The sequence below is a fragment of the Epinephelus lanceolatus genome, chromosome 21 (assembly GCF_041903045.1).
Source record: "Epinephelus lanceolatus isolate andai-2023 chromosome 21, ASM4190304v1, whole genome shotgun sequence".
In the NCBI taxonomy this organism is placed as follows: domain Eukaryota; kingdom Metazoa; phylum Chordata; class Actinopteri; order Perciformes; family Serranidae; genus Epinephelus; species Epinephelus lanceolatus.
Genome location: NC_135754.1, coordinates 30,981,038 through 31,006,946, shown reverse-complemented (window position 1 = coordinate 31,006,946; position 25,909 = coordinate 30,981,038). Strand labels below are relative to the sequence as shown.

General features: G+C 42.0%; 1 protein-coding gene across 1 annotated transcript in view; it reads right to left on the bottom strand.

The window, feature by feature from the left end:
- Positions 1-394: 394 nt before the first annotated feature.
- LOC117247244 (heparan sulfate glucosamine 3-O-sulfotransferase 3A1) overlaps positions 395-25,909 on the bottom strand; it is a 60,017-nt gene continuing 34,502 nt past the window's right edge. The window contains exon 2 of the mRNA XM_033611642.2: positions 395-4,355. Coding sequence (XP_033467533.2) covers positions 3,734-4,355 — 622 coding nt within the window. The 3' untranslated portion in view covers positions 395-3,733. The remainder of the gene's footprint in view (positions 4,356-25,909) is intronic.

Genomic DNA, 25,909 nt, shown 5'->3' with positions numbered 1-25,909 from the left:
GCTTCCAAATTGCAAGCATCTTTCAAACCCCCTGAGTGCCTCCTGTGACACTGTGCCCTGGAGGCTGGACAGAGATAAGCAGAGACAATGTGTGAAGGTGTAACAGTGGAGATAGGAGAGCAGCGAGGGAGTGCTCTTATGATTCTGCAGGAGGCTGAGCTTGTTAGATGCGTGAGCAGCATTGTGGATACGGTGTCCTATTACACCGCATGCATGCATCTCTGAGGCGGGATAGGAAAAATATATCAAGGCCAGCGTGAATCAAATATTTACATATAACATCTTTTATTCAAGGAGTGCCTTAAAAATCCCAACAACTTTAAGAAAACAGTCAGAACAGCACAATTAGAACGGTAATATAATCCTGCCCCCCCCCCCCCCCCCCCCCCCCCCCCCCCCCCCCCCAAAAATCTATATTAGGTTCGTTTCTGATGCTCACACCAAAAAACATTTTGTGTCTTTTGAGGCACATCTGCTTTCAGAAAGTGGCTCACAATACAAGTAGACTGAAATTAGGAACACAACTCAGCCATTGTTCTCATGCTCCCTGGGTTTAAAAAAGACTTCCACACACACACACACACACACGCACACACACACACAGATCGCCTCGAGGCAAGGAAGGCCAGTGACATCAAGTGTATTCAATTCACAAGGAGGCATGTTGAGGAAATTTGAGTCACAGTTTGGGCAGGAGGTCTTTCTCCTCCACCAGAGTCGCTGTTGCTTGAATAACAGTGAGAGCTATCTTTGCCTGTAACTTCATTAACTGAAGGTGGAGAAACCACCGCCGAAATAACAAACTCACAGCTCTGGCACTGAAAGCTACGTGGAGACAAGCGTTCCCACACTGTGTAGTAAATATTAGAGCGGATGACCTGAAATTAAAATGAGGATAACATGTATTTTAGTATAAAACAAACTCTAAAGGCATGGGGCGCATAATAATAACAATTATAATAATAACAATAATAATGAGAGCAAATAATCACTGAGGAGTTATTCAAAATACATACATACTGCTCGTGTACTTCTTGAATAAATACATTTCAAAAATACATATATTTTTTATCTTTTCATATCCTTTTGCTAGAAAAATGTTAAATTTTGAAAGCAGCTATGTATGTTTTAAAATATGGCATTAAATCACTCAGCTTTTATCAAAAGCTCCCGGACACGATGTGATTTCACCCATCTTCTTAAAGAAGCACTGCATACAATATTTCTGTATCACAGCCGACGACTTCAAACTCAAAGGAAGAAAAAAACTTCAGATAGTGCAGGGAGATACGGCGCAAATCCTTCTACAACTTAATGTGTTTTTAGAGGACAATATCTCCATGATTGAGGATTAGAGGCAGCTCTGATGATGAAAAATGTAACAGTGAAATATTGCATATCTGGGGAGCCACTGAGGGAGACTGGGCTTCTTCTTTCTCTGCTGGAACAGCCACGTATTGCTTAGGTTAGTGCTGAGGATGGAGTAACAGGAACACTGTCAGGGGAAATACAAGATTTACAGAATAAAGTCAAAATATTTTAAGAAAAAAAGTTGTAATATTTCAAGAATAAAATCACAATATTACGAGAAAAGATTTAAGTTTTGATATTTTTTGATAAATCCAACACTTTTACTTTAACATTTAAGATGTTATATTCCTTAAATTAGGGATGCACTGATTTATCGACTGAACATAGGGATCGGACGATATTCGCCTTGTTGACTGCCATCGACCTATCAGCAAATGTCACATAAATTTCCTGCAGATAAAAAGCATGGCTCCAGACTAACGGTGCTTTGTTGTCCTGGAGACGTTAGAAAACGTGTTTAGGACAAACGGAGATCTTCCACAGGATACCTTCAAGACGAAAGGATACAATAAACTCACTATTGACGAATCAGATGACGTACCCGATTTCACATTTAGAGTACGGTCACGCATGAGCAAAATTAACACTGGCGAATATTTGCCTTGTGTTCACTTGCGAGGAGAGAGTTAAACTTTAGAACTTTGACAGGCAAAGTCACAGCCTCAACCAAAAGCACAGGAGTACGGTGCGGAGGAGACACTGACTGTTGCAGTGTCCAACAAGCACAGTCTCACTCTAGAGTCGTCAAACTCCGGAGCTTGGGTAGTGACTTGCTTCGTCAGAAACCAACAAAAAAAGAAGTCCTTTAACATCAGCATGATACGCGGCTGGTTGCCGTTACAGTTTAATGGCAACCGGTGGCGGGACAAAGATGAAAATTAAGGCAGCGAAAGTCCAAGTTTAGTGGGGGAGAGGGGTGGTGGATGGGTCCAACAAACACCAACTTTCACCCAAGAGAGCAGTGTTCATGTCTCGTAAAATTATAAAGCCAAACCCTTTTCTTTTTTCCTCAACAAAAACCACGTGTTTTTTGTTAAAGGAAAAAAAAAAAAGTCAATTTGCGGTGCTGAACAGACGTAGGACATTTATTTTGAAAGAGACTGTATTTAAATGTTAAATCTCCTGTGAAAACGGAAGTGTATTTTAAAAGATGAGAACTTGACACGGTGTCCCAGAATGTCAACAACCAACGCACCCAGGGTACCTTACATGTTGTATGTGGACGTGGAAAGTCCATGACCAAACACCAGTATGTGACGAGATAGGAGTGAGAATATGTTGGTCTAACCAGCTGCTGCTGTATGACCATCATGAGGGATTTGAATTCAAAGAGGTACATTAATGTTTAGCGGCATTTATTAGCAAACTAGCTAATGTTAGCTAGGAAGCTAGCTTTCCATGTCTGTCACGTTAGACTGCCTGAATTCAGCCCGAATATCGCTCCAGCAGGCAACAGTTACTTGCATGGATTCACTTTCTGACCGTGCCCTTATGTTACACAATTAGCTAACGTTAGCTGTTAGCTAAGTGTTAGTGCATTATAACGTTATCATGATGTGTTCAAATGTAAATTTGTAAAATTTAGCTTTTGGAATTAAAATTGAAAAAATACAGTTGTTGGAAGGAGAAATTTGTTAAGAAATAGATATTAGAGAGGGAATAATAATAATAATTATAATAATTATAATAATAATATCTATATATTTTTTAATTAAAATTTCTTCTTTTCTGGCATAAAAAGGAGAATACACAACAAAAGAACCCCAAAATGAACAAAAAAACGTCACTATCGGCCAAATTGTTATTTTAAACATTGGTATCTGTATCTACCCAGAACTTGACAATCGGTGCATCCCTGTCTCAAATATATTATATTTATTTAATATATGTATTTATATATTATATATTAGAGCTATGGTGTAAAGTTAAAACAAAAACAAAAAACAAAATAAATTATATGTAATAATTTGACCAGAATAAAATCTAAATGTTACAAAAAAATTAAAAGTATGAAGTATTTTTGAGAATAAATTATGATGTTATGAGATTAGTTAGTTTTTTTCTATGTGGTTATGTTTCTATATAACAATTACACTTTTCTATTACATAGGCTAGATTACATCAGATTAGATGTACATGTTTTATTGCCCGACTCTTAAATACTCTAAATATTTTTGCTTTCCTTTAGTTTTGCTAAGTTATTCACAGAATATTTTTTGTAAATGTTTTGCATTCATTCCTTTAGACTTTTCTTGTGACATTATGATTCTTGAAATATTACGACTTCATTCTCATTTTCCCCCAATCAGTGGTCTTAATACTCCGCTGCAGTATTTCTGACAGTCCTCAGAGAAAAACACATTCAGTCATCCCAGCCAAAGAACCTCCCTGTCATCTGGTAGAACTTCATGTTGAAGGGCCTGTAGAAGTCCCGTAGCCTCTGCACCACCTCAGGGTCAATGTTTGGATGGGTCCGCCCTTTGGTTTTACCCAGGCAGTGGGGCTTGCTGCTGCCCTCTGCCTTCTTGAGGCACGGGAAACCCTTGGTCTGGTTGAAGTAAAAGTGTTTGTCCGTGATGATCCTCTTGAGTCCCAGGAAGTCCTGCACGCGGCCCAGCTCTCCGGCCGGGTCGCTGATCAGACGCTCGCCGCTCACAAACAGGATCTGCTCCATGGGGAAGTACTGCAGCCAGTTGTCCAGGTGCTTGGCGTAGATGCCGATCTGGATGGCGCTCCACGAGGTGTCGATGAGTCCCGTAGTCCTGTTTTTGAAGGTGAGGCTCTCGAAAGAGGGAATGTCGGGCTTCTTGGACAGCGTCTGCGTGTAGTCCGAGATAGCCCTGGTAACGGGGTCCCTCACCACCACGATCAGCTTGGTGTCCCGGGACATGGCTGATATCCTGGCTGGAGCCTCTCGGGTCACAAAGTAGCTGGGGGTTTTCTCCATGGTGATCTGGCCCTCCAGGGTTTTGGGCATCAGCTCCCTGCAGAAAAAGCAGACACAAAGAGGAAGTGAGATATTTATTTGACCTGCACTTCTGACTGAATCACACTGAGCGACTGTCACAGTTGTAGCGTCAATTGTTTCAATAAACAGGCTGAAAAACTGTGAATCCAATCAATGAAGAATAACACTGGAAACCGTTTGTTTGCAGTCATTTATTTATTTGATCTCTATCAGGTGTGTTTCTCCGAGCTCAATTAGCTGCCGAGAGGTGTGACCAAATGTTGATTTGCAGTGTTGGCTCAGTGCCTCTGGATGTAAGAGACATTCTTGAGGTGATAGTACGCAGATGCTGCCTCAGTGCTCCTTAATGTAGCCCGAGGGCTTATGAAATCAAGAAGGCGACCCCTGGGTCCATTTGAAAGGGGGTATTCTTCACTGTCATATGGCGCTAACAGAAAAATGTCAATCCTGTACCCATACTATGATAGTGCTGCTTATAAAATATTGATATGTGAGGCGAAAGGCCCTCCCAGCATAATTGATCAGCTTCCTGTCTTTCACTTTCTGGAAATGGTAGACAAACACTGTAAGTTCCTTTCTCTGCTGGATAGAAATGTTCTTAAGCACTGAATCTATTTGGAACATGATTTAGGGAATTGAGTTTGAACAGAACAGTTAGAAGCCCCTTTGCAATAAGAGCATTGGAGAAACAGATTTTTTAAAAATGTGAAACAGCTTTATTAAGTGGTTTCATCAGGTCTATTTGTTTTAAGACCAAAACACACAAGTGGCAAATGCCAAGCGTCACAAAAAATGCCCCCATTATTGTCAATGTACAACTCCACACTGGCGGTGGCTAGATACGTGTTGGCGCTTCTGGATGCGCCGTCCCACTGCCCTTTATGCCACTGTCCTATTTCCACTCTCGCCGTCCCTGGAATTAAATGTATTTTTCCCCCACTCACTCTCAGCTTGTACATAACAGCTCCCGTAGCAGCTCGTCTTCTCTGCTCCTGTGGCAGCTCATGTACAAAGAGAACTCTCTTGTGTGTGACAAAGAATTGAAGAGGAGAGACACGTTGTTGAGGTCGTGCTAAACAATCCACGATCCCGTCATTATAAAGACAACGGCCAAAAAGATATTACTTGGCAAGTCGTAGCTCTGGAGATCAGCTCTTAAGGTGAGAAATCAAGTTTAATTAGGAACTCTTGACACATGATTTTAAGCTAACGCAGGGGTGTTAGAGGAACAGATCTTTCAGTAAAAGCAGTAATTACTTTGTGTGGTCGTCTGTTAAGGAGCTACAGTGTGACGCGTCCGGTGTGTGCTAGGGGCAGCACATGATGTGTTTTAGAGAGGATGAGGATGAAACCTCTGTGAAAGATTTGGCTCCTGGTTAAAAAAAAAAAAAAAAAAAAAAAAAAACCCCTGATCTTCTGGATGTTAAGTTATCAGATGAAAAAGGTGAGCACACATTAACAAGTGCTGGGCGAGTGGCTTATTCGCAATGTGCCAAACAGTGTCAAAGAAACAGTGTTTTTTTTAAACGTGAAACTGGTTTATTCAGAGTTTTTTTTTTTACTGGTTTAAATCAGCGAGTTCATTTGTTTTAGAGAGGAAGAGACCTCTGGGGATAATTCTGCTCCCGGTAAAAACTTCCTGAATGTCTGGATCAAAACAAAAAAAGGTGAGCACAAATCAGCAGGTGCTGGGCTAGTGGCCGGTCTGCGATATGCAGAACATCGTTGCAACATAAAACTACTTTATTCAGTGTTTTTCCAGTTTTAATCACCTGGTCAGTTTGTTTTAGAGAGGAGGAGACCTTTTTGGATAATTCAGCCCTGGTACAAACCCCCCGAACAATGAACACTAAAGGAAATCTAACTGGGAGAAGTTTCAGCTGGTTGCAATTTGCAGTCCTCACCACTAGATGCCACTAAATCCCCCTAAATCTTACACACTGTTCCTTAAATCTTTTCACCTCCTAGTGATGAAAGTAAACTCATAAGTCCCACCTCAAATATTCATACCAGTAAAGTTCACAGACATAACCGGAGGTTCTAACATTTATTTGGCATCATTTCCTCATGTGTGTCTGAGCTGAGCCCTTTCCGCCACAGACTCACAAAAGGGATGGGAAACCAGCTAATCCACTCGGCCACGCCGCCCGTCTTCTCCCACTCCTCTTTCTCTGCGTTCCTTCTGCCCAGCTGCCTTCAGGACAGTGACCTTAAGCAAAGCGGGTAAAAGCAGCCCATGAATGATTAACGCGCCCTCCCTCTGCCATTTAGAGCCTCTGCAGAATACAGCTTTAAAATTCACCAAAGTACAGAATGCAGGCGTTAATTATTCATCTGCTTGGCTGCTGCTGCTTAAAGCGAGGACTGGCGCTGACAAAGTGGCCCAGGCTGCTCCCAGGGTAGACGCCGTTTGCCACCCGTGACAGAACTACTGAGACCCTGAAGGAGGGAGGTCCTCGGAAATTTTGAAAGAGTGCTCAACACTTGAGTCTGTAGTTGTTCAGGACCATGCGGTGGCAAGCACGAACATGTGTGATCCAAGTACAGCTCCTTCCTGTCGCTGAGTGTCTTTTTCTGATGTGATGGGCGCCGTTTTTTTTTAAACCAGAAATAAGCTGGTAAACAATCATGCTCCGTTTAACACACACAGGGTGAAATGAGACAGAGGGCACTGAAATCTTTGCCGAGGAGCATTACACAAACACAGCACATTTCTGACAGGAGGAATGTGACGGCTGGTTTCACTAACGGCTTCTCTGTCCTCCAAATTAAACAACACAATACACAGTTTTTAATTATCCTCCAGAATGAGACATATAAGCGTTTCTGATGTGATGCCGCTGTGTTTTGTTGGGTACAAAAGTGACTTGTTAAATGTTTTGGAACAATTGTTGTGTCATGATCTGTCCTTCCGCTCATGAGGTCATGTTTTTCCTTTGTTTGACTCATTTAACATTCATTCTTGGTGTTTCCTCTTTTATTTTGTCTCTCTCGTCTCATTTCAGACCACTTCACTTTCTGCCCTTGTGTGTTTTCTCGCCTGTTTTGATTGTCTGCCCCTCCCCGATTAGTTTCACCTGTCTCTCATCAGCCCTGCAGCCACCTTCCCGCCTGCTCACCTGTTCTCACTCCCCCAATTAGTAATCCCCTGCTCATCCCTGCCAAGTTTCTTTTGTTCTTTGTTAGTTTGTCTTCATCTTTTGTTTGGACTTCTGTTGCATGTTTCCTGATATTGGGACTGTAGCCTGTGAGCCTTTTTAAAAATAAATATTTGAATTCCTGTCCCGCTGCCTACTCATCTGTTATCGGCATTTGGGTCCAATCCTGCTTTTCTCCAAAATGTCTTGGTAAAAATAAATCAGCATCGACTGTAGAGAATGGAAGACGATTGGTTGCCTCCCCTTATCAAAATCCAACTTTTGTTGACTCATCCAACCACCTGGACTTCCACCTTCTGCAGACTTTATAACTCAATATCACAGTATTTCTTCCTCCAAAACTCCAAGATAACTTCTACAGCCACTTAAGCATTGACTTGTAGTTTTTGAGTGTTTTCCTCAGTAAACACTACAAAAGTACATATTTTTACTCTTAAGCCCTTTTCACACTGCATGAGTATTACCTTGGGGCGTATATTAATTTGTAATATTTAATCATTTGTGATGCGAATGTCCGTAATTTTTCAAGTATTATTCCACCGTAAATTACCTACTACATTTCCCTAAACACAGAGTTCACGTGATAATGTTCATCATACCTTCACACAATGGGACGTATGGGACTAACGAATTAGCGCCCTTACCTGTTAGATTAGGTTTACGAAAAGAATCATGGTTGGCCTTCGTCATGCCATGTGATTAATGTAAAATTACATAGGTTAGGTTTCGAAAAGTAAAATAACCTAGGTTAGGATTAGGAAAAAAAAAAAATCAGAATTTGCTGACATCATGGCAGTTATCATCATCACATAACATTACGAACTTACCGTAAAATTACAAAGCTTAGGTTTCAGAAAGTAAAGTTATGTGGTTTAGGATGAGAAAAGTAAATTAGGGAAGTAAAATTGCTAGGGTTAGGTTTCGGAAAGTAAAATAATCTAGGTTAGGATTAGGAAAAAATCATGGTTGGGTGTCATCACATTTCACAAATATACGTGTGTTATGTATCTTACGTTTTGGAAAGTAAAGTTACGTAGGGTTAGGATTAAGAAAAAAAAATCATGGTTGGGCGTCTTCACGTGACATAAAATTACTTATTAATTATAAAATGATGTATCATAGGTTTAGGAAAGTAAAATTGCGTAGGTTAGGTTTCGGAAAGTAAAATTATCTAGGTTAGGATTAGGAAAAAAATCATGGTTGGGTGTCATCACATTACATAAATATATGTACTTAACGTAAAATCATGTAGCTTAGGTTTTGGAAAGTAAAGTTGCGTAGGGTTAGGATTAAGAAAAAAAAAAATCAGGGTTGGGCGTCATCACATTACAGAAATTATGTACTTATTGTAGAATTATATAGCTAAGATTTTGGAAATTAAAGTTACGTAGGTTAGGATTAGTGGGAAAAAAATCATGGTTGGGCACTTTCACATGACATAAGGTTACGTACTTAAGTTAAAGTTACGTACTCAATGTAACGTGACAATGCACATTAAAATAACCCAGAGTTCAGTCGGTTTTGCTTGGGACAAGAACACCGGTGTCCTTAGGAAACATTGTGTTTGTTTGACCCATCCTGCACCCCAACCTGCCTCCTTACCCAGAGTTTAAATCTCAACACGACTTATTTTTTTTACTCCTGTCAGTGCATTGGTGGTCACATGATCACAGCTTTTGTGATTGTGTTTGTTACATATGAATTCTGGTGCACTACTTTACAGACAGCGCATGAGAACAGTCTCTAATATTCTGTGAGAATCGGCATCTCAGCACCTCCACTCTGCCTCTTTCCCAGTTGAGAACTATGGAGGCTGTGTTGACAATTATAAATGAGAGTTTCGACAGCATTTTGGGTGCTGGAAGAACATCTCTCTACACAGCATTAAGACACATTTGCAAAAAAGCAAGCTTAAACCCATCAGAAGAGTGAAATCGTTAGTGAAGGATGATGATTTGAATAACGTGACAATGTGTGGCAGAATCGTTCCATCTGTTGAACCCACATTTAAAAGAAGGAAAAGCAGGTTGACATTGTGCATCACTGCTCGTACTGTTGTGTAGTATTTCTGTTGTTTACAATGGAGTTACAAATGACTGTGTGCATCATATCTGGGAGATAATTTCAGTAAACTGCTTATCCTGTGCAAATGCGCCACAGGGAACACAGACGTAGGGGGTTAATTTTTAGGATGAAACGGCAAAATAGGTTGTTTGAAAGAAGAGCTGCATGATTAAAAAAATAAATGTTTGACGAGACTGTTTTTAAGACACACATGGAAGGAAGTCACAGATCATTCCAAAATATGTTTGACAATAAAACTTAAACCATTTCAGAGGAAAAATCCCAAGCTGCTGAGGAGTCACAATTACCTAGGTGACATTTAGAGTGTATCTTTGCCAGGTTTCCTTGTGGCTGCTCCGGGCTTTAAAGCAGCTGCCAGTTGAGATCAGCGCATGAAGTGAAACAGATCTAAAAGCCATAAGTCAATACCTCCAGGCCAATGTCAAAACACATCCGTGCTACGTGTCTGAGTGGGTCAGCACATCGGGGACACGCAGGAAGCGGTCGATAAGAGCAAGAGCGGCAACACAGGTGCACCGATGTCTCGACATCCGCCTGCAACACTGACCGTCACCTGACCTCCAGAGTCCTCTCAGTGTCTACGACCTCTCCTACAGCTGTGTAAAGAGCAACATGGACAAGGTTCCTTTCCTCTCACATTAGCACTGCCCCATCGCACCCAGAGTCCAGAGTGAGGCTGGATGATGGTGCTTTAAAACAAACCCAATGCCACCTGGGACTGCGATGGCTGCTGAGCTGACACGTCAAGAACAGAGACTCATTATCGATAAACGGGGGACCCCAGACGCTAACATGCTGGTAGCCTTCCTGAGCCTCTTCCTGCTGATATTGGCAACATGCTGATTTGGGAAGCACCAGACTTCCGTAACACTCCTTATAGTACCGGAACTTTATGATGCAAAAGCGAACATTATTGTTTTATGAAAAAGAAATGAGCCTGTACTAAAGGAAGCATCCATATTTGATGGCATGCGTCAGGCTTGTTCTGTGGTCGATGCACTCACAGCGCTGGTGCGAGGGCACTCTGGGGGGGATTTTCAGGGTCAGTGAGGTATGTGGTACAGTGTGCAACATGAAGATAGACATGCCGGGAAGTCCAAGTACAGTTGTAAGCCATAAAGCACTCACGTATTCAGGTTGATGTAAATTTTATGGTTATTGGGAGAAGGGTTTCAGGTTCATCTGTGGAGTTCAGTCCTGTGAAACAGACACTGGTTATCGGCCATTTTGTTTTGTTTCTTATGTAAATTTAAACATGCGTACTAGACCTACAGCTAAGCGCTCATGATTTTGATTATTTTTAATCGTCAAATAATTGTTGAAGTATGCCACCAATTTAGCAATTTACTTCTAAACATTATTGGGCTCATGATGAAAAAAAAAAGTAGCAGAACCAGAGATATCATCTGTTTTATTCCACACATGATTCTCTTTCTTTAGAAATTTGGTTGTGTCACATTAGTAGCAAGTGTCAACCTCTGGGGAAGAAGTTGAAGCCAATGTGGAAGTACCGGAAACTGCAGTTCCTCTAATGGCCACTAGAGGCTGGCTCCAAAAGTGAGTCAATCCTCATAGACCCCCATTTGAAAATGTCCAACTTTACAGCAGAAATAAACATGTTTACAGCCTGGTACAAGAATTGTTTTAGTTTCTATAGCTAATTTCAACATTCATGACAACTGTACATGGGGTGAATTTTCTATAACTCACACGTTCACATTTTATTAAGGCTTAAAGTCAGATCCACCCCTCACTCCTCCTTTACTGTAATTGAAAATGGCTCTGCTCTCCATTCACAAAATGTTTTTATTGTCTGTACTGAGGGTACATAAAGAGTTTGGCGACAATGTTGGTTAGGTAACGTAACCATGGTATAACCCCAAATTCAGAGTATAGGTGTGGCCATAGCTGTCGTTATTTCAGTGTGTTTTCAGTTCAGTTTTCAGTATCTATGACCTGACCTGGGCCCAGGGTATATACACTGCCTGGCCAAAAAAAAAGTTGCCACCTGGATTTAACTAAGCAAATAGGTACGAGCCTCCTGTGGGATAATTACTGCATGGGCGATTATCTTTCAGCTGGCAACAAGTTATTTAACCCCAACTGGTGCAATGAGTTGCTTCTCATTTCCTAAACAACCATGTCGAAAGACACATCCCCTGGTCGTGGAAAAGATGTTAGTCTGTTTGAGAAGGGTCAAATCATTGGCATGCATCAAGCAGAGAAAACATCTAAGGAGATTGCAGAAACTACTAAAATTGGGTTAAGAACTGTCCAACGCATTATTAAAAACTGGAAGGATAGTGGGGACCCATCGTCTTCGAGGAAGAAATGTGGCCGGAAAAAAATCCTCAATGATCGTGATTGGCGATCACTTAAACGTTTGGTGAGATCAAATCGAAGAAAAACAACAGTAGAACTCAGGGCTATGTTTAATAGTGAAAGTAAGAGCATTTCCACACACACAATGCGAAGGGAACTCAAGGGATTGGGACTGAACAGCTGTGTAGCCTTAAGAAAACCACTAATCAGTGAGGCTAACCGGAAAAAAAGGCTTCAGTTTGCTAGGGAGCATAAAGATTGGATTCTGGAGCAATGGAAGAAGGTCATGTGGTCTGATGAGTCCAGATTTACCCTGTTCCAGAGTGATGGGCGCATCAGGGTAAGAAGAGAGGCAGATGAAGTGATGCACCCATCATGCCTAGTGCCTACTGTACAAGCCTGTGGGGGCAGTGTTATGATCTGGGGTTGCTGCAGTTGGTCAGGTCTAGGTTCAGCAACAGTATGTGCTCAAAGAATGAGGTCAGCTGACTACCTGAATATACTGAATGACCAGGTTATTCCATCAATGGATTTTTTCTTCCCTGATGGCACGGGCATATTCCAAGATGACAATGCCAGGATTCATCGGGCTCAAATTGTGAAAGACTGGTTCAGGGAGCATGAGACATCATTTTCACACATGGATTGGCCACCAGACCTTAACCCCATTGAGAATCTTTGGGATGTGCTGGAGAAGGCTTTGCGCAGCGGTCAGACTCTACCATCATCAATGCAAGATCTTGGTGAAAAATTAATGCAACACTGGATGGAAATAAATCTTGTGACATTGCAGAAGATTATCGAAACAATGCCACAGCGAATGCGTGCCATAATCAAAGCTAAAGGCGGTCCAACGAAATATTAGAGTGTATGACCTTTTTTTTTTGGTGGTGACTTTTTTTTTGGCCAGGCAGTGTATGTTAGCTGGCGTATGCCGGCTTTTAGCCAGTATGATATGTAGTTGTCCAGCAGATGAAAATATCAATGGCAAAAAAGTCCATTGGGAAATATGCCAAAAGAATAAAGTAATTAACAGCATATTAATATGCCTTATATTGTATGTCCTATAAGATATGTTTAAAAGATTTAAGATAGCAATTATGGACAGATTTCTTTATCCACCGAAGCTGTACAGTAGTTGACAGCATCATGGATCACGTTCTCCAGCGTATCTTCAACACACCGCAGGTCTCCTTGTAGATCTGTCCAGAGATCCGCATCACTCCACTATGGCGATCCAGACGGCGGATAGCTGGCCTGGTGATTCCCTGGATCATATCATGGAGGGCTACAGCGATGCTTGGTGCCTCCTTTACACAGTCCTTTTCCTTCTTTGCCTCCACTCATTCTCTGACCAGTCACGCTGTTCAGTAGACTGCTTCTTCATTCAGGCTCTTATTTTCAAGTTATATAATTTGACGCGCTTGGAACACAAAGAGGATCATATGGTTTGTATTTTATGTTTTAATATGTTCTTTATGGCTGGAATTCTGGAATATTAACGGCCATTTTGTTAGTCAACAAAGAGTCTAACATAAACTCTGCCTGGGTCCCGAGTCTCTCTAGTCAGGTAGTGTGTGGCATGTTCAGGTGTACCACGTTATGGTTTAGGTGTAATTATCTTTGGGTCTCTTTCACATGAGGTCTTATTATTCATATTATTAATTCATGCATGCATGTTGCACTTGGGTCAGTTTTTACAAAGAGCAAAGAGAAATTTTGGACTTTTTGGAAACCCTCTAGAGCAGATCGTGGCATTTTTGCCAGACAAAATTATATTGATTAATTTTCTGTCCATCAACTGATTAAATGACTAAAGCACACGAGTTAACTTTCAAGTTTCAGCTGGGCAAAAGAGCAAGGAACACATTTCACAGTTAACAGTACAGTAAGAGAACGACACTGGGGTATTTCTTTCCATTCTGCAGCAGCAGCATGCAGCGCTCTCTAATGAAACTTTATTGGCAGGGTAGGTGATGTAACAGATGACAAACTGTCCAAGTGCTTGATATTTACTGCAGTTCCAGATCCCGCTTTGATGTCTTCATCGTGCTGCTAAAATACGACTCCCCCAGCACACTGATGCATGAAACACAGGCAGCGGGATCTACTCATGAAACAAGACGCAGACCTAAACCGAAATAAGAAACACGGCACATGAACCCCGGCCTCCCTTTAAATCAAATTCACTGCTTTGGCGTGCATTTGAGAACTGGAGAGAAACAAGAAAAACTATTTAGGATGACTTAAGAAGTTTAGAACATAACAAACAGCTTGTGTACATGACAGAACATAACACATGTTGTAATTGTACGTCATTCCTCTCATATGGAACTAACTAGCTGGAGAAGGATGCCAGGACTCAGCCAGGCAGCTCGATTCCCTATTAAAAACACCAAATCCAATGTACACAGTAACGTGCAGTACATCACTCAATGCGTCCTTTGTAGGCTCGTCTATAAAGTAACCACTTTGGAATAAAGGGCCTGACGCATCACTGCTTTCGTTTCCCCACTGAATGAATTTTACTCGCAAACTAACTCTGCCCTCATATACTTGCGGTGACTCATGTCTGCCTGTTGTATTGATGCCAAAAAAAGCCATAAGGTCTTATTTACTGTAAACCAGGTGCACGCATTATATGACAACATGACATATGAATTAGGAGAAGCAAAAACCAACAGGCGATCACCTCTGAATGGGCCGTTTCCTGGCGTTATCCTGCCTTCGATCTGAGCCAATGTCTGTCAATTGACAGGAGCTGTAAAGACACAGAGGCAAGTGGGCATGAGTGCTGTCCACTTCTCCCCCGCAAGCCTTTGATTCATTTTTCCTCTTCCAGCAGGGAGCCCTGGCAGGCATAACTACACTCCCACAGTGTTCCCCTGCCACTACCACCAGATAATAATCTTGTAATTGGCTCAATATTTCTGCTGTTTGCAGGCGAAGCAAAGGCCAGCGCCTCTCGCGGTGGCTCCGACTCACCAGATATTTTCCAGGTCAGTGGATGCTAGCGGAGGTCAGAGAGGAAAGAGGAGGGGGAGGAGGAAGGAGGGGGGTGATTTAGAGTAATAGCTGCTGTGCGGTGAGGTGAAAGCCCACTCCGCTGAGCTCGGAGCTTTGCTGCTCCGCCAGCCTAGTGCTCCGACACAGGCCTTAACCTGCCCTGTGGGCTGCAATCGCCGACAGCGCTGCTGAACGTGAAGGCATACGCAAGAAAACATACAGTATGACGTGATTCAACACTAATGAATGACAAAATGACGTTTGTAATAACTCACCTCCCTTTGTGTTAATCACATTTTCAAGGTTGCGTAGTGCAATAGTACAGTGGTTCCCAACTGGTCCAGCCATGAGGTCCAGATTTCTCCTTAGTCATTAGTTCCAGGTCCACACAGATTAATATATCCATATATCCGGCATCATACTTGTGTTTGGTCATGCCATCAAGTTAGTTTGCTGTCTCTGTCAAGTAGCTGTCCGTTAGTCTGTCACTCTACAGCAGGAAACGGCACTTCAAAATAAAAACTCTTTACCTGAAATTAACTGTACTTAAAAATAAAATGTGTTTTTTACAAACTCTACATATTAACGAGTCACTTGGGGTCCATCCAGAATGGACCCATGACGCACCAGTTGGGAACCACTGCAATAGTGTCGTCCAAAATATTGATTTATCGATCATATCTTCTCTGATATTTGAAACTAGAGATGTCAGTTTTGGTTAATTTTGCTTTTGATAGCCTGACACCCATCAACTGATGACAAACTGGTTAATTCGAGGGGGAAAAAAAAAAAGACTTTAAATACAAGAGGCCTTTCCTTTTGGTCTGGGGCCCCATTAAGTAACTGAGCTTTAGTGCCACGTTTCAAAGTGCTACCCATGACGTAGTGAAATGTTGTTGTCATGATGACATGATGGCATGATGTAAATGCCTTTTATTTTCTTTTATGTCATCTTTGCCAACTTTGGACTGTATACAGAAGTGAAGCTAAAATATCCCAGATATAGCTGCTGCCATCTTGCTCTAGTGATGTCATTCGGTGACAGAGTCTGCACAGAGCGATCACCACGGTGTCAAGTTTCTTGCCCATACACCTGTCCGACCAATCTCAGACAGAGCCTGCTAGCAACGGTCTCCACTGGTTAGCTAACGTTAGCCTTGGCTGATCTGCACTGCACACCACCCAGGTTGGGTAGGACCCTGTGGCACTACTCATTCAGAAATTAGTGCCTCTAACAATGCCCAACATTACTGCGGAAACACAACAGCCACCCTCTAGTCTTCCCCCTGGTGGCCCAATTGAGCAAGCAGCTTCTTTTTGAGCTGCAAAACCCTGTTAGCTTTGTTAGCTAACAATCTTAGCCCTACCCTACTAGCCGTGTTGACACTGCTAACAGTGCTAACGGAGCTAAAAACAATGCTAAAGGGGGTTTTGTGACTCAAAATTGACCTGCTTGCTCACTGTGGCGAACACGGGGGAGACTGGAGGGTGGGCGCAATGTTTCTACAGAAACGCTGTTGGGTCTGGATGGCGTTACTAGCAATAATCACCAAATGAGAGACGCCACTAGCTAATAAGCACCCACCAGCTGTGGTTAATGGACAGCGTGGTAAACTGAAGAGTGGCAAAATTAACCTACAGACCATCACGTGTACCTGGTCAAAAATATACTGGTCAGCTGTGTTTTCCCCCTCTCTCTTATTGTTATCAAAAACAGGATTGACTAAGGACATTTTTCAGGGTACTGTATCTGTGTTAGAAATTCCAGTAACAACACTAAAGTGCGGTGTGGCCTTCATCATCATCAGCTGAGGCTGGATGTTGAGAGATCAGGTGGGGGGGATTACAGGTGTGAGCATCCCAGCAGCAGTTAGTCTCGGCCGGGATAATCGTCCGTTTTACGACCCTGACAGTCTCGGTCCTCCAGGATCAGCCAACCTGTGTCACCTTTGCCTGCACACCTGCACTTTACAGCTCTAAATCCTCCCCCCTCCTGGACAGTTAAGTACTCCTCCACAGCGGCTACACAGGATTACTGCTGTCTGGATCACACAGCTGCCATAACACAGTATCTGGGGTTTACTATTGTTAGAATGTTTAAAATCAAATCAGGGACAAACAGTTTGCAGGATTTAATCCCCACCAAAGGATAAATCTTGTGATTTTTCCTCCCTGGTTGACGGTGTGTCTATCATTGTAAAATGCCAAGTGGATAAAGCGTGTTCCAATATTAAAGTTACTTTCACTTTGGAGATGGCCTATTTTCTGTTGGACAGGTAGGTATTGGCAGTTAGCTTAGTTAGCTTAACTTTCCATTACAACAAATGTTAAGTTCCTACAATAGTACAGTAGCTTGTACTGTATGAACAAGCAACCCGGTGTCACTCTCAACTTGTTACATACCCATGCTTCGTCAGTAACCCTTGGCATCAGATGCTGATACACCAAAGCACCCCAAGCGGCGGCATGAGACACACCAGGTGATGGCATTTTTGGATGCAAGAAGCATAGTATAAAGAACAAGAAAGTCCACATAAAACAGGTGGGAGAGGAGGAGGACGGATCGCACAAACTCAGGACTTTCACCCGGGAGAACGCTTTTCGTGCCCCATATGAAAGCAAATCATTAGAGTCATTTTAACAACAAAATAGTGTAATAGTATGTGTAGCATGCTAGTGGTGTCGTCATGTGACGTATGTGACATATTTTAAGCCAGACCAGTATGTTTTTTTCTAAACCTAACCACGTGCTTTTGCTGACCTAACCCGAGGAGGTAAACCTAAAAAGTTTTTTACCTCTGGTCTAAGTCAGTGGTTCCCAACGAGTGGGTCGCAGTCCAAAAGTAAGTCGCAGGTCCATCCTGAATGGACTGCAAGTGACTTGTGAACATGTCAAGTTTGTCAAAAACACACTTTATTATTAGGTACGGTGAATTTCCAGCACAGAGCTTTTATTTTGAAGTGCTGTTTCCTGCTGCAGAGTGAGTGACTAACGGACAGCTACTTGACAGAGACAGCAAACTAGCTCAATGACATGGCCAAACGCAAGTATGACGCTGAATATATTAAACTGAGTGGACCTTGAATTAATGACTAAGGAGAAATCTGGACCCCATGGCTGGACCAGTTGGGAACCACTGCTCTAAGTTTATTTTGAAAAAACAGATTGCGTGCAGAAACCAAACATTTCCTGGGAAAACTGAAGTTTGTTTTGAAAAGACACCATACACGTAACAAGCATACATTCACACCCCTGAACATCCAAAACTGATGATGAAGGGGTACCTAGCGTGTCAGATTTTGATGTGCAGGTGTCGGAGTTGAGAGTTGAGAGGTGAGAAAGAATGTGTTAATACAAGTAGTGTAGGGAGGAAGTGAATATTGTGATTACAAACAGTAACCGATAATTTTAAACTACATAGGTATTACACAGCTCGGTTCATATGTGGTCCAAAAAGTCAAATTATTAATGCTTATTTTGTATTTTGAAAAACATCTTGTTTGCAATTGTTTCAGGTTTTCTTACCATAATTTACTCCAAGTCATAAGTAGCTCTAAAGTGGAGCAACTGACAAGATTTTATATGATCATGATGGGGATACTAGATGGAAAAATAGCAGCAGTCATGCTCTGTTAAGAATACAGAACCTAGATATTTTTATTGATGGAACAAAAGTAAATTCTCCAGCAAAATGCACTTTGAGTTGAGGAGAATTTATCCGAGGTGGGCTCTTGGTATAAGAGGTGAAATCAGAGCAGTACATGGGAACTGTAGGAGGTCGGAAGCAATTTTGAGAGACACACAATTACCAGATAAGAGTCGTCTATTCTTGGAAAACAAAATGGGAGGACAGGGTCTACTGTTGTCCTCTGGGAAAACGACATGGGTTTGATAAAGAGTCAGGAGGAAAGGAAAGAAACCCTGCACGACACTGAGGACACGTAAGATCACAATGTCACTGCGGGTGAAAAACTCTGAAAATGTCGGCTTTAAAATAACAGGAAATTCACTGTCAGATGGATGATTGGGCGTGTTTCAAATTAGGATGTGAATGGGTCTCAGAAGCTTGTGGTGGCTCTGTCTGGCAGGCAAGCAGGAAATTAGACTGAAAATGGAAAAACTTGTTTAAACCTCAGCGTCATTAATAAAACAACTTTGTTAAAAACTTCCCAGTGATTTTAAAAGACAGAGACAAGTGGGGAACTTAGTGGAGGATAAAGCGTGCTGTCCTCCCTAGATGGAGGGAGAAACAATAAAGCAAAGTTAATCTACAGCATAGGAGTAGACTGGGGAAAAGAAACACTGGAAATGCTACAAAGCCCACATGGTCCATTCTCATTTGTCTTTACATTCACATTGGCTGTTAGCTGATGAAAGCATTCAAACACGCTTGAAAAACAGCGCTGGCCTGACGCCATTTTTAATTTATCCCGGCTGGCTACACTTGGAAAATTTCTGTTTTTTTCATATACACTGGAATATTAGAGAGCTCATAAATAACGTTGAGAAAGAAAAAATAATCAGACCTGTGTGATTTGTCACTGGACGAACTTGATTATAAATGGAGAACAAGAATAATATTATATCATACACTGTAGTAAAAACATTTTTTTCATGAAGTCTTGTATAAATAAATCTCCCGCTGGACACTCACCACAGAGCATCGAGTTTCCCCCCCTTTTTTCTTTCCATACAACCACTATGCGATTTAGTGAAAAATTTATAGAGTTAGCTTTGCAGTATGTTCTTATAAATTTATCAGCAGTGTTTTTAACAGAATACTTCTTTCTTACTTGGTGCTGAGCGTAAGTCCCCGGTTTATTGCATAAGGGGGGAAAATAAGCTTTATCTTTACGGCAACTTGCTCGTGAATTATTCACTCTGTCTAACTGTGGTGGAAGAGTCAGTGAAGGAGTGAGGGAGGGAGGGAGGGAGGGGGAGAGGCTGCAGGATGCATTCAGGCCTTTTAGATAGAAACTAGCCGAGGATGCTCACTTCCAGGTCCAGACTGCATATCAGCAGAGAGGACAGGGGGAGAGGTGTGGAGTGGGTGAGATGGGTGAGAGTGATGAGGGGCAGAAACAGAGAGACTTAAAATATAAAGAAGAAGAAAAACTGACACAGACAGAAATATCCCATTTACAACTGGCATTTTATACGAATAGATACATTTTTCCCCTAAAATAGCTTTTAAAGCTTAAGTCTAATAGACCCTTTTAAGTCTGATGTCACAATGACGTCATTTCATTAGCTGGAGGCAAAACCTGCCTCTCCACCACAGGGCTGTAGGCTACACAGGAGTAGGGCTGTCAAAATTGCTCAAAAATGACGTTCGAATATTCCTTCTAAAAATAACTCATAGGTTCGAACCATTCGAATATTTTTTTTCCCGCATTATGTCCACAAGAGGGCAAACTAATACAAGGAAACATACTTGTATATGTATTAATACAAGGAAACATAACTACTTGTAGGTATTTTTATTTCCACATAAACGTCTTTGAAAACATTTACATACCTACACATTAAAACACATAAACAATTATCTATAACATTACGTTATAAACGACCACGGACCTCTCGCTCACCCCCCTCTCTGACCCGTGACCACACCGCCCGTGGAAGCGCTGCAAATAGCCTTGAAGCGCTGGCCCGTGACCGGCTCGCGCCCTGCAGCGATCGTTTCGCCGTCTGGTCTATTTTCTGCGCGAGCCGCGAGCGAATGTGTCAAGCCGGGTGACGGAGACAACAGCTGGGAGCAGAACCGCTTGTCGACCAGGCTGGAGAAATGCGCGTCTGATGCCAACGCCCACTCGCAAAGAGGACAGCTGCGGTGGTGTTTTTTTTTTTCCTCCACAATCGAATATCAATTTTCACATTCAAAGGTCCATTTTTTTTTCAAATTCGAATTTAAATTCGAATTTAGAATATTCGTTGACAGCCCTACACATGAGTCTAAAAATGTCGTCTTGTTGTGTTATTGGGAGCCAGAATAGAAGGAGTCATGGCTCAAAATTCAAATCACATACCAGCTGCCACTGCCCGTCAACAAAAACAAAGACAGCTATGGTTAAATGTGATAAGACAAAGGACTGGACGGAGGTGATCATCAAAAATGCTCACGTTATATCAGGTTAGGGAAAAAGTATTTCCTGTTGTAGGGATGAATTACGTTATGTGTATTAAGGGTTATCATGTCCACCTCATCAGAAACTGGGGAGGTATTAAGAGGAATATTGGATTTCTCTGGAACGCTAACTTTTTAGCAAATTAGCTAACGTTAGCTTCCATAGCAAAACAAACTGGAGGAAAGCGTTCAAGTGTCGTCCTCCTTTGTAAGATTGGCTTCCTGTGACATCATCCATCCACTGAGTGGGAGCATACGGGTCGGCCAGTCTGGTCCCGTTGGTCAATGTTTACTTCTTCAAGTAACACTCGCGGTACCGGAGAGTGAGTGACCTGACATGGTGTGTTCATAAATTCAGTCTGATGCTCTACACTAAAATGAGAGCCCTGTTGATCAAAGAAACAGAGTGTTATATTTCTATATGAATTAACGAACAGTTGCGTTAATCGCACATTCACGCCTGACAGGGCAGCGTGTGCACCTACAAGAGTTCTAGTCCGCTGTGAAATATCAAAGGAAGAAGCAGAACAACTACCAGCACAGAAAAACGACATGTGGAGGACGGCAACAAGTGCTGCTGCAGCAACACCTCCGCCTCAACCCACTGAAAAAGAAAAGCGTTTTTGCCTGAGGCCTGCTTTTTAAAAATTTTGTTGCAATGGGAGCCTTGCGTATTTAAGCTATAGCACAAACACCAGCAGCGTGATGAAGCACTGAGCGTCTATTCTGCGCTGAATGCTGCACAACTGATCTATTTGTTCTGGTTGCTGACTTGGTAAAACGCTACATTCACCACTGTCACTTTTTACTCAGCCGTCCAATCACAGTGAATAAGGGGTGGGACAAATAGCCTACCACAAAGACCAACTGTCACGTCTTACATGTGCAAGTCCTGAGCAACGACAATGCATATAGTAATATATGTTTTCTGGCCGAATTGAAACAATCAAAATGAAACTGCTACCCCGAACTTTATGTCTTTTCTGGACTCTCTCTCTCTCTTTCTCCAAAACTCTTTTTTTTCTTCTTTTTTTTTTTTTTTAAATCACTCAATGCCACTTTATCTAGGCTGGTAAACCCTCTAGGATTCAAAAAGCAACTCTCCAGACGCCCAGACAGGATGGGGGCTTTGCCTTACCCAGCATAGTGCTGTATGATTGGGCCACCAACCTCCAGAAGCTTTTCTGCCAACAAAATCTCATGAAGACTAGTACTAGACTAGTAGTAGACAAGTACTTTGCGTTTAAAGCACATCATCAAGGATTAATAATGCAATATAAATTACATTTAAATGTTTGTAATAAGGGAGCGTATGTTCAAGCACATGGGATTTATTGTTTAGTTTTTTGTACCGTGGAGTTAAATTGGGCATCGAGAATCAGGGAATTTCACTGGTACAGGCATTGACAACTACATTTCTGGCATCGTTACAAGCTTACGTCTGATACCAAAATCTTGTCCCATTCATCAGTCATCAATTTATCCTCAGAACTTAAATGCCTCTACAAAAATTCAGCAATCCATCCAATAGTTGTTGAAACATTTCACTCAAAACCACAAATGTCACCCTGCTGGCACTAGAGGAAGTCAGGGTATCACCAGAGTAGTAAGCTTCATCTTCTGGAGACCATGAATATGGGTACAAAATGTCATGGCAGTCCATCCAATGGTTGTTGAGATATTTCAGTCTTAAGCAGAACATAAGCAACCAACTTTGCCATCACTACAGTGTAAAAACGTAGGTTGCACTGCCAACAAAATCTGCCACATTTAATTATCATGTATAGAAGGCAATGCTTCCCATGTAAGAATAATTTCAAACCGTTTTTTTAATCTATGAGCTGATTCAAACATTGTACATTCTCACTGATTCTTCATTCATTCTCTGGTTCTGACTCTATGTAGGTCTTCTGTAGCCCTAGGCTGATTATTTCCTCTGAATTCTGCTCGGATCGAGTAAAACCAAGCTCTAATTATCTGTAACATTACTGGTGATACAGTGATTTGAGTGAGTTATAAAAATACATATGAAACGGCTCTATTTCACACCTCCCCAGGTGGTTTGAGCAATTGAATTTTAATCTGTCCACAATGCTGCTGTGGTGCTTCTACACCTGGATTTCCACGTGGATAGGTGCAATTACCCTGACATGTGATCACTGGAGATGCATTTCAGCAGCAGGTGTTAAAACGTGGCGAGCATAAGTCAAGTAAAAGCCTGTGTCCGAATTAGCTGAGACGCGGAACCGATTGTGATTATTGCCTGGAGAGTCTGAGAAACCCACACAAACTGAAAGCGAGCCAGCAGAGACGAAGCTATATTTTGCATTTAGTGATTCATGTGCCATTAAACCATATTACTACAACCACTAAATATAACCCAAACTGTAGCTCTGTATTGTATTTTAATGTCATCACATGGTGTGTGTGTGTGTGTGTATGTCTCTGAGTGCATTCAGCGCACACATTACTTTTTCATATTTCTCTGACCCACTTGTTCGGAGTTACATCGAGTTGGAGACAGAGCATGTAGAGATGACACTTCAGTGGGATCGGCTTTGGCAGCAGCTCAATGATATTTCTCTTTCTGCCAAGTCAGTTTTTTAGGGTCTCAGCTTGTGGGAGATAAGACACCTTAACTTGGGTTTAATACCAAAGCTCATTTTCAAGGTATTGTGTTCCTTGAATGTTCACTTATATACTTCATTAGGAAATTTCGAGTGGTCTTTCTGTCGCTGTCCTTATCCTTCCTCTATAGTTTCTAGCACTGAAATAATCTGAGGGGGAGAAAGAACCGCTCGCCTCAAACGGAAACCATTTCAATGGGTATTTAAATTCTACTTTAAGCCTGATTTGAATACAAAAAATAAAAAAAAGGCCTTGTGTCAAATGCATGAGAGCAAAATTAAATGTGAATTTGTTCAGAGCCAAATGGAAGGCTTTGAGGGGACTGCTCTGCGATAATTACCCATGACAAAAGGCTAGGGCTTTTGTCTTTGGGACCATTACCATGGTGATTTTCAAGCTGCTGAAACATTCAATATAAACATTTCAGTCTGCTGAATATGCCACATAGACTGCCGCTAAAATGATATCTGTTATGAGCCACATTTCTGCTGGCACGGATCCCGCCTGCGTGCCTCCACTGCTGCTCGTGTTGTTGGAGAGAAGCTGCAAATATTAGAGCCCAGAAAAAAAAGACATAAAAGCTTGTGATTGAAAAAAATCTAAAGGCTAAAGTCCGATAACTAAAGCCCAGTTTCAGATCCTCCTGCAAACACAAAATGATGGGCTGGCAAAAAGACAATCCCTCCCCCCCCTTCTCTCTCTCTGCAGACTGGCACCAGCATTCCTTAACATTTCTCCTCAGCTCCGTGTGGTGATATTGATTTCACCAGCAAACACTTAAACCACTTGACATTTTCTCTTTTTATTGGGGTGATAACTCCCAAATGTTCAGCCTGTTGTGTACGCTGGTGTGCTTTCATTTTTCTCCTTAAAGATTTTTTGGGATCTTCAATCAAGGAGCAACCCTACGAGGACATGGTGGTGTTTTTCTGTTCCTGTGTGTTGTTTCTGCCGCGCTGTATCTCTCAGCTCTTCCTCTGTGATCTAATACGTATTCAGAATGGCGGCTTATTAAACACAGTCTTGTTAAATCAGAGATGAAGGTTTCATTACAGTTATCAGTGCGAGGGAACGTGAGCAGATTCAAGACGACGTCTCGTTCACACAAAAGCATTTGGTCACTGAACTCTAGGGAATGCTCTTAAATGAAGTAGTGTGTTCAAAATAGGGATGTCAGTTTTGGTTAATTTTGCTTTCGATAGCGCAACACTCACTAAGCGGTTACATTTTTAGAAGAAAAACAAACAAACCCAACAACAAAAAAACGCAAAATAACGTGAAATACAGCCCGACGATTGACTGACTCAGTGAACTTTAGCGCCACATTTCAAAGTGCTATCCATTTAGAGGTGGTGAAATTTCAATGTTTTGTGATGTTAATGTCTTGTCTTTTATTTTATAACATGGGAAACACAGGACCCATTGCCAATGTACAGTGTATGGTCTCCACTTGTTAGCTAACGTTAGCCTTGGCCGTTCAGTACTGTAGAGCGCCCAAGTCGGTGGGAGCTAGGTTAGCTAGCAGCACTGCTGTGGCGGGAAGATGTGTTGGTGTAGAAACACAGTAGCCACCTTCCGGTCTCCTCCTAGATATCCCCAGTGAGTAAGCTTCACTTTGAGCCACTGTACCCCTTTAGCGTTGTGCATTATGTAGCACCACTAGCAGTGCTGACACTGCTAATGGTGCTAACAGATCTAACAGTGATGCTGAAGGGGGTTAGCAGCTCAAAACTAAGCTACTAACTCACCGGGGCAGCATCGGGGGAGACCGGAGGGTGGGCACAAAGTTTCCACAGCAACACTGTTGGGTCAGGATGGCGTTACTAGCGGTATTTGCCAAATGAGCTGCATCACTAGCTAGCTTCCACCCAAACCGACTGGTACGCAGTGCAGAGACTGGTACGCAGTGCAGAGCGGCCAAGGCTAATGCTATCTAAGCAGTGGAGACCGGAAGGTGGGCAGTGGGCACTTTCTTTAATCTGTATATGTTAACGCATCTAGCAGACTGTCTCCCACCAGACCTGTCTAGTGTGCAGGGCGGTAAACGGAAAGGTAGCAAAATAAACGTAAAGCTCGAAATGCGTAACTGGTCAAAAACATGCCTGTCGATTAAGTGATAAACCGTTAACCGTTGATATCCCTCCTTCCAAAGAAAAGCCAAAGAAAACGGATCAAAACTTTTATTTTGCTGTAGTTCAGTAGAAGTTTTACTTCTGTCATGTGGCCATTGGCCTCAATGAAGT